Source organism: Puma concolor, chromosome A3 (assembly GCF_028749965.1).
Source record: "Puma concolor isolate L17-30 chromosome A3, mPumCon1.1.hap2, whole genome shotgun sequence".
NCBI lineage: Eukaryota > Metazoa > Chordata > Mammalia > Carnivora > Felidae > Puma > Puma concolor.
This window is the reverse complement of record NC_141669.1, coordinates 74835-90965: the sequence shown is the minus strand read 5'-3', so window position 1 is coordinate 90965 and position 16131 is coordinate 74835. Positions and strand designations below refer to the sequence as shown.

The following is a 16131-nucleotide window of genomic DNA, read 5'->3' as shown; positions in this document are numbered from 1 at the left end:
GTGCGCAGCCCACCAGATGCAGTCGGCCCCGCAGCCCTCCGGTGATTGGCTGTGCAGGGCGAGGTGCTGCTGAAGACCTGGCGTGCCTACCCAGCGGGGGGAGAGGGGCGGGGCCGGCGGGAGGTGAAGGGCGGGCTCCCGAGGTCAGTGAGGGGCGGGGCCCGGCGGGAGGTGAGGGGCGGGGTCTGGAGGGAAGTGAGGGGCGGGGCCGGGGCGAGGTGAGGGGCGGGGCCCGGCGAGGGGCGGAGCTGCAAGCCTAGCTGCCGGGTGGGGAGGAGGTGGGGGCTGGCGGGGCGGAGCGGAGCCTGGGGGCGGGGCCGACGGGGCGGGGCGGGGCGGGGCGGGGCGGGGCCGGCGCCGCTCGCCCACAGGTGTGGACTCGGGTTAGTTCAGACCCTGGACCTGGGCAGGCTGGTGGTTGGGCGCCATTCTCCGCCCGGCGCGGATTTAGGAGTTGGCCCGAGACGCCCGGGAGCCGCAGGCGGAGGGGTGTCCGCGGGGCGCCGAACACCAGCACAGTCCGGAGGATGCGTGCCCTGCCAGCCTCGGACGCGTCCCAGAATGAGCGGAGGCGGACCGGGGTCCCCGAGGCCCCCCGGGCGCGGGACGCGGCGGTGCCCGCACGCAAGAGCGCGGTGGAGAGGCTGGCGGCCGACCGCGCCAAGTACGTACGGGGCCCGCCCAGAGGCGGCCCGGGCCCTGCTCCCGAGGGAAGCAGTACCAGGACGAGCGAAGGGCCTGCGGGCGACCCTCGGCCCCCGGCCCGCGTCCCCGGTGCCGTGGCGCGCAGGGCCATTGCGCGGAAGCCTCTGAGGCCTGACTCGCTGGTCATCTACCGGCAGAAATGCGACTTCGTCCGGGGACAGGGCGCCCACAGCTCCATGGGGGGCCTGGTGAGGAAGCTCTTCCAGGGGCCGGGCAGGGACAAGACGCCGCTGCCTCCGGAGACGACCCGCGTGGGAGGGGAGGTCAGGGCCGGGCCCGAGGGGGCTGTCCAGCCCGAGCCTGGCTCCACGGCGGCCTCCGCGGCCCCCGGCGTTCCCTCGCCCCCGGCGTCCCCCGCGCCCTCTGGGACGCCCAGCAGAGTCCGGGCTGCGCCCCGGGGCCCGGAGCTGCGCGGGGCCAGGCGCGGGGGGCTGCAGCGCTCGCAGTCGGACCTCAGCTCCCGCTGCTCCGCGTCCTTGGCGGAATTTGACACCTTCTTCCAGTTCTGCGGCCTGGAGCCCGAGGTGGTGGAGGCGCTCGGGAGGGAGAACTTCTCGGCGGGGTCGGACCGCGTCACCCTCAAGGTTCGAAGCGTGAGCGTCGCCACCTCAGACAGCGGCTTCTCCCGGCACAGCGGCGGCGAAGAGGGGCTACAGGAGGAGGAGCTGACCGAGCAGGTGCCCAGTACCACGTCGGTCGTCGACAGGAACGCCCGCATCATCAAGTGGCTGTACACCTGTAAGAAAGCCCGGGAGACGCCCGGCCAGGGGCTGCAGGGCCCGGCGTGACAGCTCGCGCTCTGGGGAGACTTGGACCCAAGGTGTGCAACCGTAAAGCCCGGAGGGGTGTCTGTGAGGGTTGGTGGGGTTGGCCGAGTTGGATGGAGCCAGTTCTCTAACGCTGCACGGGACCCTAGATACTGAGACACGGAGGTTCGTGCCTCCAAGGGACTGCCGCTGAAGAGCGGAAGAGCCACCAACCCAGGTCCCCTGCAGACCCAGCACCCTTTCTTTTGAGTGTTTTGCTTCTGACTCCCTGGAATGGTAATTCTGATAAGAGGAGAAATTAGAGTTATGAAATGCTCAGTCAGAGAGCGATTATTTCCTGTGTTGACAACAGCCCGAGAGCGCTAGGGTCTGTGGGAATTGAACTGCAGGCACCCCGAGGTTGCATCAGAGCTTACTGGTCCACCTGCAACCCTAGGGTGGGACTGCCAACTCCCCTCCAGCAGAAAGAAAGGCTCTGTGTGTGCATGGTCCTGGAGGCCTTCGTGGAGCGTGTCAGACAGGGAGGACTCTACAGGATCTTACCAGGTTGGCATTCAGTTAGCTGCCAAGGTCTCCCTTTGGCTAAATTTTGTTTGCTTTGAGAACTTTCTTTTTTTTTTTTTAATCTTTTTTTTTTTTTTTACATTTATTTACTTTTTTGATAGAGAGAGCACAAGTGGAGGAGGGGCAGAGAGAGAAGGAGACACAGAATCGGAAGCAGGCTCCAGGCTCTGAACTGACAGCACAGAGCCGGATGCGGGGATTGAACTCACAAACCATGAGATCATGACCTGAGCCGAAGTCGGACGCTTAACCGACTGAGCTACCCAGGCGCCCTGTTTTGAGAACTTTCTAAGGAGGGTCTTAGTTCACAAGAAGGGACATCAGTTTGTTGAACCGGACCCAGTTATAACTGGGTGTCTTTGAAATCCACACAGCTGTGATTATTTGTTTATTTGCTTTTATGATCATATGGGAGATAAATTTCTTGCCCTTGGACACCAGTAGTACAGGGTTGTTCTCAAGTTATTTTTCACTGAGGAACTAAGGAATGTTCATCCTTATGACACCTACTCTTCCTTCCAGGCACATATGGTGAGGGCATTTTGGGGGTAGTGAAGGGAGAAGAGAAGGTATCTTTTCAGGGTTCTCTTTAAGAACCAAGAATTTAAACATTGCACTGTATTTTTTTCTCTTACCCTTCAATGACAACTTGCTATCGATTTTTTTTAAAAAAAATCATGAGATGGAAGTTTTCTGTCTGCCCTTGATATAAACTAAGTGAAGACACAGTGTCAGTCTTCGGAATGGTGGGGAGGCCACTAGAAGACATGTTTATGGACTGAAGAAGGGCATAACTTCCCTGAGTAGCCATGGCCTCAGCACAGACGTGAAAATTAACAAGGAGAAATAGATTGGACTCAGAAGAATTGTGACTTAAGTTTTTCCACATAATTTATTGAATGTGATTGAATATATAGACAGAATGTAAATTAAAAAATAGAAGAACAACACATTGTATTTTTCACAAATTATCTTCTGGAACTGAGGTGAATACGTTCCCGCGAAGCTGCCATGAACACGTTGATGTCGAGGAGGAGAGTGGTAGGGACTGGCATGGTTCGTTCCAGAGGGACATGGTTAGTGGACAGAGCACTAAATGGGGGAATTGGGAGGTGTCTTCCCCTAGAATTACTCCTATGCCTTAGCCTTCTGTTGTCCATAAAAGGAAGGCAGATAGGCAGATAATTTCCAACCTCTCTACTTTTTTGATTCTGTATGGTTAATAGTCTGTGTATCTGTGTTTCATGGTTGGAACCTAGAAAAGGAAAACAAAACCATTATCTATTGGAGTATGTAAAAAGTAAATGTATAAATAAGTTCCCTCCAGCTTGCCATAGCACGCAAAGAGTAGATAGAATTGGGGGTATAAATAGTGCTGAGGTAACAAGATGATGCACAAACAAAACAAGACAAAATAAAACCTGACACAGTAAAGATCAACACACTCCATTCTGTTTTTTTTAATTAATTTTTTTTACATTTATTCATTTTTGAGAGACAGAGATAGAGCACAAGTGGGGGAGGGGCAGAGAGAGAGGGAGACACAGAATTCAAACCAGGCTCCAGGCTCCCAGCTGTCAGCACAGAGCCTGACGCAGGGCTCGAACCCACGAACCGTGAGATTGTGACCTGAGCTGAAATCGGACGCTTAACCAACTGAACCCCCCAGGCACCCCAACAGACTCCATTCTTATCCCTCCCAACCCAGATGCACCCTCACGCCCAATCTCCAATGTCAAAGCAGTGACCTTGAAAGAGAGTTTAGGAATCCATCTGTGAAGTGACTTTTTGAAGCCCCTTTTAGGTTTAAGCCTATGAAAAATGGAAGAAGCTGGATTAGCTTGTGAAAACATTCACTTTTATGACAAAGAAAAGTAGTTGAGGCAAGATGAAAAGTGACAGAAGGTTTAGGAAACTGGCAGGGTGACTCCATGCAGGAGAGGAGTGGTTTTCCCTTTCCCTTAATCTTACTGGTTCAAGTGGGAAACTGTCATCTTCCTTCTGAGCTGTTTGCTTTTGCTCAGAGAAGGGAGATGGGTGTGACCAAGTGACTGCCCGCCATTCTGTATGTCACTGACAATCACCAGCACTGAAAGATATGCTTCACAAATTTGCTCCCCTAAAACCGTAGTTCGCATTCTTTGAAACTTCATTGCAGGAGACCCAAAGTCTGGCTGCTTGGGTGATCCTGGAGGAAGTGAGTCCCCTGGGCTTTGTTCAACTCACTGGGACTGTGCAAATTCTATGCATGACTGCAGCCCCTCAACTCAGCACCTCCAGATGTTGGTCTCTTCAGAGGAGAGCCAGCAGAGAGAGAGAGGACCCAAAGCACAGAGTGTGGCAGCCACTATCCCCCTCTGCGAGAGTCATCTGACAGCTTGAACAAAAAGGGTCTTCACAGGCTTACTTGTCTGATGCTAATTTCTTGACTTCTGGAAGCTGTGGAAGCAATAATGCAAGCTATAGTTTTTCTCTAGTTTATCAGGATATTTGTGTGGGAATCCATATGGATTCATTTTAGGATTTCATGAAAAATTCAGAAAATCTGAGATGAACAAAGGTATTCTTTCTAAATGAGAAGGAAAACAAATATATTTTATATAGTAGCCTTTGTCCTTTGGTAAATAGAGATAAATTAACATAAAAATATCCCATCACAAATTAAATAAGAAGTTCACAAGTTTGTTACCGAATAGAGTAAAAATGCTTACTTTTCAAAGTTGAAAATATCAGAACTGGAGAATAACTTACAGAATCTACATGCAGTCCCACTGGGGATCTGTGAGCGGTAGTTATACATGGGTAGTTTGGGCATTCTGTTTCCCAGTGTGTAATTCATGAGCGTTGCTTTTCATCTGCTGGTGTTTAGTCATCTTCCTGTCCTTCAAGTCAGCACAATGGTAGGGCTGCCAAGAGTTAGGTCTCTCTGGTTTTCTGTCTTTCTCATAGAATATAAAAGATACTGATGTCAGTATTGCTGTAAAAGAATGGCACTCTGTTCTTTGGGCTAATTAGGGATAAACATTGTTCATTTTCAAGGCAAAAAGCTCAGATGTTCTCACACTTCTCTTAGAAGTGTGAGGAGGAGCAGCAGAAGCCCACTGAGAGCTGGTAGGGTAGAACTGTGTGTCCTTTGCAAAGATGCCCTAGGGGTAGAGCAAGCTGGGACCAGCCTTTCCGCTCTTTTCTTTTTTGGCCTGGGAAGCTCTCCAGTCACCATCTGAGACTGGGTTTTAGGTGAACAAGTGGCTCGAGTAGCTAGAAGGCCACCCCTTTCTGTCTTCAGGCCAGCCCCTGGGCCTTTCAGAGAGCTTTGTGTGTGAAAAGGGCAAATCTCCCAGTCTTCACGTATTTATTTGGACTGCCTGCCTTCTTTTCAGTTTGTTGTCAACCTCTGTGATGATTAGCACTGGCCTGACCAACATTAAAGATAACTTTTCTAGTTGGAGGCAAACATAAATTTGAAAAGTCTATAAAAAGGCTTGAGGGGAATGACTGTTTGTTCTCACAGAAACCAGATGATAGCTGCCTCTGCTAAGGCTACCAACTTCTTTTCACAATTGAAAATACTGAAGATACAACAAAACCAAAGACTAAGGGACCCAACTTTGTAGTATAATTTTGGCTTTACAACTTTTGCCTGGACTGTCTGGTGTTGATTCACTGCCTTTTCCTTACTCCTCAGGAAGCAAGGCTTCCCGACTGTGGGGGCTCCTTGAAGTATGTCATGGATGACTGGGGACCCAGGGCCATCCTCACTGCCACAGGATTTGTCCAATGCACCCAGGTGGCCACGTGATTGCTGTTTTCTCAGGAGTAAAGCATCCCATTGAAGAAGCTTACATAATTCAGAAGGTTTGAAATGCTATGGAGAAGAAGGGAACCTGGAACTTGGAAATCAGCTGAGCTGTAGCTGTGAAGACACAGCTGAAGCTCTGGGAAATATTTTCTTGCTTGAGGTAGACCTATCCTTGCTTCCAGAGGGCAGCAGAGGAGGGGAAAACTGCTTGGAAATATTTTCAGGGGCATCTTTTTGCCTTGCTTGTTGACAAAGAGGTACCATGATGAATTTTAATGATATCTAAATTGATTTTAAAAAGAAAAAAAGGCAAAGAGTATGAAAACCAAGCATGAATATTGTAGTATTTACTGCCTTCAATCAGATTGGACTGTTTGGCACCAATTAAAATTCTGTGATCATGAGAAGGTACATTCTACTTAAACACTGTGGCTAACCAAGAGCAAACCCACACTCACATACTCACACTTACACCTCCATTTTATGAGCATCACGGCCACTTAATCTGCAAAAAGCACTTTTAAAATAAGTTGAGGACTACAAGGTCATTTTAGTGATGCCACTCCTATTGGGTCACAGACATGTGGATGTGCCATTAAAAGAGAAGTTAGAGTTGATACCACTAAAACCCCTGGTTTTGATGGCTGGCAGGAGAATTGAGAACTTCCTTTCCTCACATCCACAGCAACCTTCCTCCTTTGCACCATGTAGAGCATGCCTCCACGCGGCTCTGGTTCCCAACTGTCCAAAGCAGAGAGCCATGGATTACGTGGAACACACCATGCCCATATGCCTAATTCCCACCTCCATGGATCACACACATCCCAGATATGGCACCAGCTTACCTTCTCTGCAAGGGATGTGTTTGAGACCAGGGGCAGGCTCTGGGCTGCTGGCAGACTCCAGGATCAGAATGCTGTCAGTAGGGAATTACTGTGACCCTAACCCATTCCTGACAGCCAGGCTGCATATATTTTATATTTAGAGGCTTTGGAGATAAATTTTATATCAATGATGACAACCCAAAGAAAATTTGTAACCCAGTTGACTCTTTTGAAGCTTATTGTGTTTTAACAAAATCTGTCTCTTCAGGAACAAGTTATGGAGAACAATATGGAGGGGAGAAAAATGGGCTTCTCAATGGTAGAACATTTTATAAACCAATACATTTTGATATGTTCATGTACTTGTTTAATATTGTGTTCTAATTTTGTAACTTTTACTGTGAGAGTTTGTCTTAGAGCTACTTACTATTTATTTTTACCATTATTGGTCTCCAAATAGTTTTCCTTAATATCATATGGTTTTAATTTTTATCGTACAGCTTTAAATCATTTTCTCCTTGGTATTGTTTTTGTGTATGTTGTTTCATTCAATATTCAACTTCTGACTGTAAACAGAGTACTCACTACTCTATAAAGTACTCAGTACTGTAGTGATATGTTTTCAGATAAATCCCACATATGCATTTTTGGAGGCTCTGTTGGCCCATGGATGTATCTTTCTCATTGTAGACTATTTAAAGACAACGGTTCCATGCTTTAAGAATTTTCTCTCAACTGTTCCTCTAAAAAGCCTGCTACTTTGCTGTTGAATGGATTGTGGCTTAAAAAGATAATGTCAAAGATGAGAGGAGGTTTTTTTAAAAGGCTCTTTACATATGCTCAGCTCCCTTATTTGCAGATGTTTCATTAATTGTACATGTCAGTGCTTCAAGTAAAACTGTTCTGTGCCTTTCTTCTGTCAGGATGAACTGAAACCTCAATCATATTTACCTTAGATAAGAATGGCACAGACTCACCAGACCCACATAAACAAATTGGTTGTATTTAAAAGCACCAAGATCTTCCAGAAGCATCTATGCTTCTGTGGAGGTACTGGGAAGGATTCAGCCCTGAGCTAATTCAGAAGCAGATCTCGGAGGTGGGAGTGGAGAAGAGGAACAGCATGTCTCCAGGCTCCAAAAGGGGCCATTGAGGGTCTGTCTCCTCCATTCAGGTTCATACCTTAATGTCAGGTTCCAAGTGTGTGGGAGGGGAGAAGTCCCTTCTTAACCCTGAATTACCCCGGTCTGCTAGGAGACTTTGAGAAAATCAAATTTGAAACTCAGTCTGAATGCAAAGCTTGTAATTGCTTCTCACAAGGATAACAATAATTACTAATGCAAAATAGTTTCATTTGTTCATGAAAGAATAACATGTAAAATAATATGATTAAACACAGTGAAAACAAATAATTATTGATAAGCAAGGAAAATAGCTTGACAGTATCCTTTTCACTAATATACGGGTATAGATTAACAATGCCCCTGACTGAAAGGTACTTATGTAACTGTAAAGTTTCCTCATATATGGTTTTTAAACTACTGGTCACTGACACTGACATAAAAAGAAGGCTTTATTAAACATTGCCCTTTTCAGTAGGTTCAAAGTTCAATGCCATGGTTACAGTTGGTGATACCATAAAACATCAGGCCCAGGTGATTGTTATGGTGGTTTTTAAAGAGATTTTTCTACACACTACCTGCAGCTAGAGTGCAATATTATATATTCTGTATTACAGAAATAAAGTATTTTTTATCATTTCTTACTCTTTATGAATCTGTGCAGCGTAAGGACACTGAAGCCAGAGTGTGCATATTGTAATCACTCCTGTCTTTTGTGTCTCCGTTTTCCCCTAATATGAGATTATCAGCAAAAATGAGGAAGTCTTATAGGCAAGTCAGATGGCGTGGAAGTCTCTGGCTCTCTCTGGAAGTGGAAGGCAGTATAAACAGTTCTGAATATTCAGCATGTTGTTTTTCTTTGTTTCATCAGTCTTTTGCTTTAAAATATTTTCACTCATGTTTTATTAATGTCAATATTGGAAAATGGGCACAAAGATAAAAAGAAAGTACAGTTTGTAACCTTTCACGTTAGTGAACGCATTAGGGAAGGCAACCTCTACAAATACCAAGTTTGCTGCCATCGTCTGCTTAGACTGGAGAGGTAGGAGGGAGGCAGGTAGGGCAGTTTGATCACTGAATTGCTGCCCTGAAAGAGCCAGACTGGCTGCTTTTTCAGTCCTGCGGTGGCTTTTGCCCATACCCATGCTGGCATCCAAAGACAGGCATTCTTTGGAGAACAAATGAGCCACTCTGCATTTCCATGAAGACAACTGAAAACTCCCAGGCACCTTGGAAGCTCTCTTAGGTCCTGTCTAGAAACAGTGCAGAGCAGCTGTCTGTTTCTTCCTGCACGTGTACTTGAGCTCTGACCTCTCAGTTACCCTTTTTCAAAATTCAGCCAAACAGAAGCAATGAAGTGATGAACAGTGGTGTTTAAACTTTGCTTGTATTTTCAGTAATAAAATAAATAGATTTTTATAATATTTAAATGTTCCAGAGTGGAAACATTGAAAAGGAGGAAACTGAGTTCTAAACCAGGAACTTATAATTCTGGTCATGGAAGCATCTGGGAGCAGCTGACGGGGAGAAAATACAGACACATCAGAAAATGTGTTCCTACCCAATGATACTTTCCTAATTAATTGTGCTACAATACCCCAAATTCTACAATTAATTGTTATCTTCATGTTATCTCCTTGAAAACTGTTGTAAAACTAGAAGGCTATCTGAAAGGGAGAATGTATTAAACCATTAATAACTATTCGTCTTTAGGTCAAAATTGAATATTCATTTCCTTAGCAACAGTCTGAACCATAGGAACAGAAATGGAAAGACCTGGATCTTGGCTTCAGTGTGGCCTGTGGTATCGTCGTTTTTCAGCTTAAGTAGGACTCTTAGTCACAATTGCCAAAACAGGACACCATGTTGCCAATTAACCCCACGTCTTACTGTACACCTGGTGGTATTGAAACAGCTGTGCTACTGGGCAATATTGATGGTGATCAAGGACAACCCTCTGATAGCAACAGGCAGAATTTACCCACATGCATTTACTGAGGAGCCAAATACTATATGAGGCACTGGGGAGTCTCCAAGCTCCCTGCCATGATGGGCTGAACATTCTAGTAGGGGATCAGATATTCCCTAAGGATGGATAGAAGGATAGATGATGATAGATGATAGGTAGGTAGGTAGGTAGGTAGATGATACTTAGATAGATAGATGATAGGTAGGTAGATGGATAGACAATAAAATATATGATAGGCAGGTAGAGATGGGTGGCACTGAAGTAAGGGAAGGAGAGATGATGGAGGGAGGGAAGAAAGGGAAGAAAGGAAGTAGATACAGTGAGTGGTGCTGTGACTCTAATTTATGAACTTCAATATGGTTTTTGGTTTCTATTTGGTGGCCAGCCCATCTGAACCACAAACAAATCTCAAAGTCCAAATAGTATTAAAAGAATCAAGCAGCAGAGAATCAAACATGCAAATTGTAAATGACAAATATTTTCACCTCCTGAGGAGGTTTATTTTATTTTGTTTTGTTTTATTTATTTTATTTTTATTTTTATTTTTGAGAGAGAGAAAGAGTGTGCGCATGAGAGGAGGAGGGGCAGAGACACAGAATTCGAAGGAGGCTCCAGGCTCTGAGCTATCAACACAGATCTTGACGAGGGGCTTGAACTCACAAACTGAGATCATGAGCCGAAGTCAGATGCTTAACCCACTGAACCACCCAGGCAACCCCAGAGAGGTTAATTTTAATCTCTGGTGGCCCTTCACCCTGGCAGCCTAACACTTTGATGTCTAAACTAAATAAAAAGCAGAACACATAACAAATGAGACCTAAGGGCTTGGTTTATATCCAGTCAGAAGGTTGTTGGTAAGGGACTGCAAGCCTTCCTGTGGCTTTGAGAGGAAGTCCACTTTTCAGACATGGAGAACCAGAACAGGCCAGTTCTGGAGAAGTGGCAATGTTTCTTCTGACTGGTCTCCAAAGCTGTCTCTGGAGCCCTGTTGGAGGTAAACAGCACACTGGGTGGAGCCAGGCTGACACATCACCTGAGGACCGTGTTCCTTCCTAAACTGTGTGGCAGGGCAGGACTGCAGAATCCACAGCTCAGAAAGGGGGCATGTCCAAGGTGCCCAAGTGGCTCTCATACTGTTTCCCTTGTAGGTGTGTGGGGGGAACCAAAGAAAGATGGTTCGTGTGGACCTCTGCTGAGATGGGCAGAGACCACTTGGCCAGGAGCACAGACATTGAAGGCTGGAAGTAATACTAGAAATCACTTGGTTCCACCCTCCCAGCTTCCTGGGGGATTCAAGATCCAAGATCACTTACCTGCCTGGTGCACCTAGGCCTAGAAGGTAGATCCCTCCTCATCTGTCCAGGGCTCATCTGAGCCCTGCCTGAGGTGGAAGAATGTTGGTAGGATGACCCACTGCCCCTGTTTCCCCGTCTTTCTGAGTTAAAACTGAGTTCATGTCCTGAGAAAACTTTCAGTCTTTAGTAAGTGGGGAAGTTTGGACACCCAGAGAAAGGGAGCCTTGATTAACCCACATCTGGATGCCAAATACCCTGTTTTACTTAATTCCTACTCTGGGGAGATTGATGTCAAACTACTGTGAGAGCACATGAAAATCTTTATTTCATGTTTTCACTCTTGCCCTAAATTAGGACAGCTTATTGTGTTTCCTGCCTAGTGGGGAAGATCACATGATCAGGACTGAAGAGGGCCAGAAGTTTCTCTGATAGGAAGCATGGAGCGCGGTTTTAGTCCTGCACCTGACTCTGGGAAGAAGCTTGCCACCTCAGATCAGGAGGGAAGCTGGCACTTCCCAGGCATCTTCAGCAGCAGGAATGGGACTGAGTGCTTTGCTCTGGTTACTCCACTCAACCCTCATGATGATCTGTGAGGATCGTCATTTTACATGGGAGTTAGCTGAGGTGTGGAGAAGGTTAGTACCTGCCCAGGTCAAAGAACTAATAGGTTGGAGAAGTGAGAATATGAACTCAAATCTGCCTCGTTCTAATGTGTGTGCACCAGGCTGTTTCTAAGATGTAAATGCCAATAAGAATGTTTAAAGGATTTCATGATCTCTCAAAGGCATAGACTGATTCAACAGGTCAAAACCTAAGCAGGATTCTGATATAGGATGCCACTCCCACATTGCTTGAATGTCCTAAGATTACCATCTGCTGAATGACTCAGGTGAGGTAGGGTTGTCTCAGGGGTGAAAATGCTGCCCCACATCTCACACCGCAAAGCAGCATGCAAATATTCACACACAGGAAATGCTCTCATGGTTTAGTTTATGTTGATACTTTTATATGAGATAACGTGTGTTTTAAAAAGAGGATTATGGAGAAAATCAGGGGGGAAACAAACCAGCTGTGCCAGAAGAGCTCAGACCAGCCCTGAATGGGGCCGCATGGAGGCCTGGATGAATGAACTGTATGATGGTTATTTGCTGCCTTGTAAATCCCACTTCAGAGAGTTGTGAATCCAAAGTGCATGCATATCAGGGAATTCTGAGGCTGGATAAGAAGTTCAAGACCTTCTCGATCACTGCAGAGAAGTCTGGCACAACTGTGATTATTTCAGAAGCTAACCACTGACTTTTAGGTAAATAGAAAATGACCACAGTTGTAAAAAGCAGGACTCTTTTCAATTACTCTGAAATACTGGAAAGTTTGGTATATCTTTGGGTGTTTTTTTTTTTTTTTCAGCTGTAGTAAAAGTCCAATATATGCACATTCAAAACATCTACTTACGGCCTCTTGAGTATATTTCCAGGTCATACAAATGTTACTCTGTTTCAAGAGAGAAGTACAAGTGAGCCCAGTGTCATGCTCCCTCCATGCAAGGACAGGTGAAGGCAGAATGACTCACCATTCCTGCTGGCTTGGGTTGGGCCTGAGTTAACAGCTCTGACTTAAAGGTACAGGAAGTTGTTGCCCCCTCTGCTAGCATTGCTCAGGATTGCTCACCTAAGGCAACTCTGGCCACCGGATGTATTCATGTGGTCTGCATCATAAACCTGCAGTGGTCCGTGGTGTCAGGACACCCGTCAGAGAGCTAAAGAGGCTTCTCTGTGGAAGAATGCATTCTAATGAAAATGTATCTGCACATATTGTACAGTGGGTGCCTGTTGAAATAGAAGTTCATGGAAGCCAAGCGCCTTAGGGGCACAGAGTTGTCATGCAGTCACAGCCAGTGTGCTTCAGAGATGATGGGCTTGGAACAGATAAATATCCTGTCTGTGAAAAGGTGAAGGTGAAGATCAGATGGTGGAGAGCATATTTAACGGCATTTAGCCCATAGGCAGTGCGATCATGGTAGCTGCTATTATTCCAATCATATCAGCCCCCCAAGATTGCAATATATATTTGTCATTCACTAATTTGTCTAAAGTGCGTGTAAACCAGTTTATATTGTCAAGCTGGTGTCACTTCTGTGACAGTTCATACTTTTTCTTTTTTGGAGACCTCCAGCTTTCATGGCTCTAGAATGTGGAATTTGCTGGTCAGCTTTATCATTCCCTAGATAGACATTGCTTTCAGCAGAAGAGTCAGTGCTGTCTAGAAAGTCCCTTCCCCACCATGGTTCGGTAAAGTGAGAGTGGGCTAGAATTTCAAAATAGGAAACACGAAGGGAAACAAACACTTTCTGTTGTTGTTTTGAGCTGGACAAAGCACCACAGTGGCACTCAGGAATTCTGGAGAAGGATTGCAGAACTTGATGACCATGTACTTAAAAATCTAGAAGTCATTGATGGTATTAGCGGCAAAGCAACACTATCTCATACTTACTTAGAAGTTTAAAGTTTACAAGGTTCTCTTATATCCAGTTTCTCATTTGATCTTTACAAACATCTTTGAAGCAGTCAGGGCAAGTATTAACATTGCTTCTGTTTTGTAGAGGAAATCAAGAGTCGAATTACCCGTCCAACCTCACACTGGTATTTAGCAATATACCTGAATTGGGGTGGCTGGAGGAGTAAGAAAGAATCTATTAGCTTCACTGAATTGCCAGATGCTCCCTAGTGCTCATTTAAGAGCTTAATGGAGGCAGATTTGTTTTGTGTCTTGACTGTTAGGTTTCCCTAAAGCTTTCTGGAAAACTCCTATATCTTTCTCAAGAGATTCTCCACCAATTACTTTATCCAGTCCAGTGAGAGATCCAATTAAATTTTCAAATTCATCCTTTTGCATAAAACCTGTTGTATGTTGAGTGCACAGTGTGTGTGTGTTTGTGTGTGCGTGTGCGCATGGGTGTGTACGTGCATGTTCAATTTTAACATGATCTCTTGACTGCTTTGATGAGTCATATGTGCACACAGTAGCTTATGTGTCACACACACAAATGTCTCTTTATTCACTCTTAGTGGAAGGAAAACCTATGCTGAGGTATTTGAAGCCTAGATTACCCCCTCACATTTGCAGAGCATGTTTATAATGGTCTTCATATGCACCATTGCCTCATTTGAAACGTCATTAGATTATGGCATAGGTAGTATAGAAATGGTCATATCTGTTTTCAGACAGACTCAGGAAAAAGGGACTGACTTTCTGAATTTTGCCAAATTATTGCTTCCTGTCCTCTGATTCCATCCAACAGTCTTTGCAAACAAAATTCTAGGGTGCTTATCTGTTTTTTTTTTGTTTGTTTTGTTTTTCTAGCTCTTCATAATAACTCATTTTTCATATCCTGAATCTTCAGAAATAAATATCATAAAATTCATGTTACTGTGTGAGGGCTTACAGTCTGAAACCCAAGACTTCATAGTTAGATGGAAAGTTTATCCCTACTCCAACATCCCTTCATTTCTGATCAAAAAGCCTTTCAGTAAATTATAACACTTGTGTATAAAAAAAAACTGTTCAAAGACACTGTTACTAATTAGTCACAAGGTTTCAAAGTCATCTTCCATTACCTGGCTCCCTGGCTTATTTGGAAAACACCCCCTCCACCTTGGTAAGCTGTGCACCCCCAGGCTTCTAGCTGGACCTCATGGCTATGCTGAATGTATTCTGGTTTCAAGGTTAGGTTCAGACTCTCCAGGGATGTGAGGGAGTGAAGATGTTAATTATGCTTAAGAGGGGACTTCTTCCTGCACAGATTGGTCTCTATTGTATGTCTGGGATAAAGGGCTAAAGCACAGATTTATGTTCAGGAGCAGAAAGAATGCCTCAGAGGAAAGGACAGGATGGGAGGGCCTTCAAGACCACCTGTGTACACTCCCCCAGCTGCAGATGAGGGGCCATAGTTATCCCTGGTGACAGGTGGTAACTACCACCCACGCCTCCTGTGTCCACTCCCAGGGCATTGCCGTGAGCCTCTCCCTGATTTTCCTCCTCATCAGAACCATCTTGGAATCAATGGTTTAGAACTCTTTCAGTAACTTAATGAAAACTTTACATTTCTGAACAAAAACAACTTATCTTTAGTGTCTAGAGACACAAAATTCTGTAACTATTCATAAGAAAACAGAAGTGGGGATTGTCTAAAAGAAACTGTGGGTAACATTTGCAGAGAACTAGTTCCGGGTTAATGTGTAACTCACTGGGTCCCTGTTCCTTTCCAAAGGTGACATTGCAGGGTTGAATGAATGGTCTTACTCACCTTTGCATCATTGGAATAGGCTCATTCATACTTCCTTGCCCCAGATCTCTGAGGGTCAGCCTCCCCCTGTGTCTTGCCTCCAGGGTTTTCAGTGCACCTACCACCCACTGTCAGCACCTTGACCTCTGTCTTGGCAGCTGGGAACACATCCAAGTCTTTTCTGTCATGAAATGACCTTCCCTGGACCACATACCTCCTGCTGACGGCCCCTCTCCCAGTAAGGTAATGAGAGAGGAAAATAGTTGAGTAAAGAGATCCATGCAGAGGAAGCAGCATACATGAAAATACTGTGATGGAAAGAATCTGATCCTCTGAAACGTGGAAGAGTCTACTGTGACCAGAGCACAGGGGGTGACAGGGAGATTGGGGAGAAGATGGGTGCAGAAAAGTAGGGAGAGGAAGTTAGGACCATCTGGCTGCGACTTCTGTCACCCCATGATCACCAGGGTTCATTCTGCTGATCTGACTGGCTAGGCGAATGTCCCCTTCCTCCCTCAGCCTCCACATGCAACCCTCCTGGAACTGCATGCTTGGTCCAAGTGGACGACCTTCCCTGCTCTCGGGTCAAGGGCATGTAAGTGGCTGTGTTCCCCTGCCAGAACCTCCAAATATACTCTCAAGGTCCATTTGTAGGAGAACGTAGTGTGCTCAAGCTTCCACGACTCCAGATACATCCAGATGAGGCACTGCAGGTACATTCTGATTCCCACAACTCCCCAAAAAAGGTGAGAGTCAGCTTATTACACACTATAGTCTTCAGACCCAGTAAGGGGTACAGATTTTT

General features: G+C 45.8%; 1 protein-coding gene and 1 long non-coding RNA gene across 4 annotated transcripts; one reads left to right on the top strand and one right to left on the bottom strand.

Annotated features, from left to right (window-relative positions):
* Positions 1-356: 356 nt before the first annotated feature.
* FAM110C (family with sequence similarity 110 member C) lies at positions 357-8420 on the top strand. Of its 2 annotated transcripts, none has more exons than XM_086699888.1 (2): positions 357-1443; positions 5722-8420. In XM_086699888.1, coding segments are annotated over exons 1-2 (918 nt in total). In that variant the 5' UTR covers positions 357-527; the 3' UTR covers positions 5724-8420. The 2 variants fall into 2 exon arrangements, with proteins under 2 accessions (XP_086556014.1, XP_086556013.1); XM_086699887.1 differs by having other exon boundaries at positions 357-1525.
* Positions 2910-15723, bottom strand: LOC147582172 (uncharacterized). Of its 2 annotated transcripts, XR_015248812.1 has the most exons (4): positions 15541-15723; positions 4788-4974; positions 4263-4475; positions 2910-3291 (listed from the first exon to the last, which is right to left on the bottom strand). It is a non-coding gene; the product is annotated as an uncharacterized LOC147582172 (long non-coding RNA). The 2 variants fall into 2 exon arrangements; XR_015248811.1 differs by having other exon boundaries at positions 2910-4475; positions 15541-15717.
* Between the last annotated feature and the right edge of the window lie 408 nt (positions 15724-16131).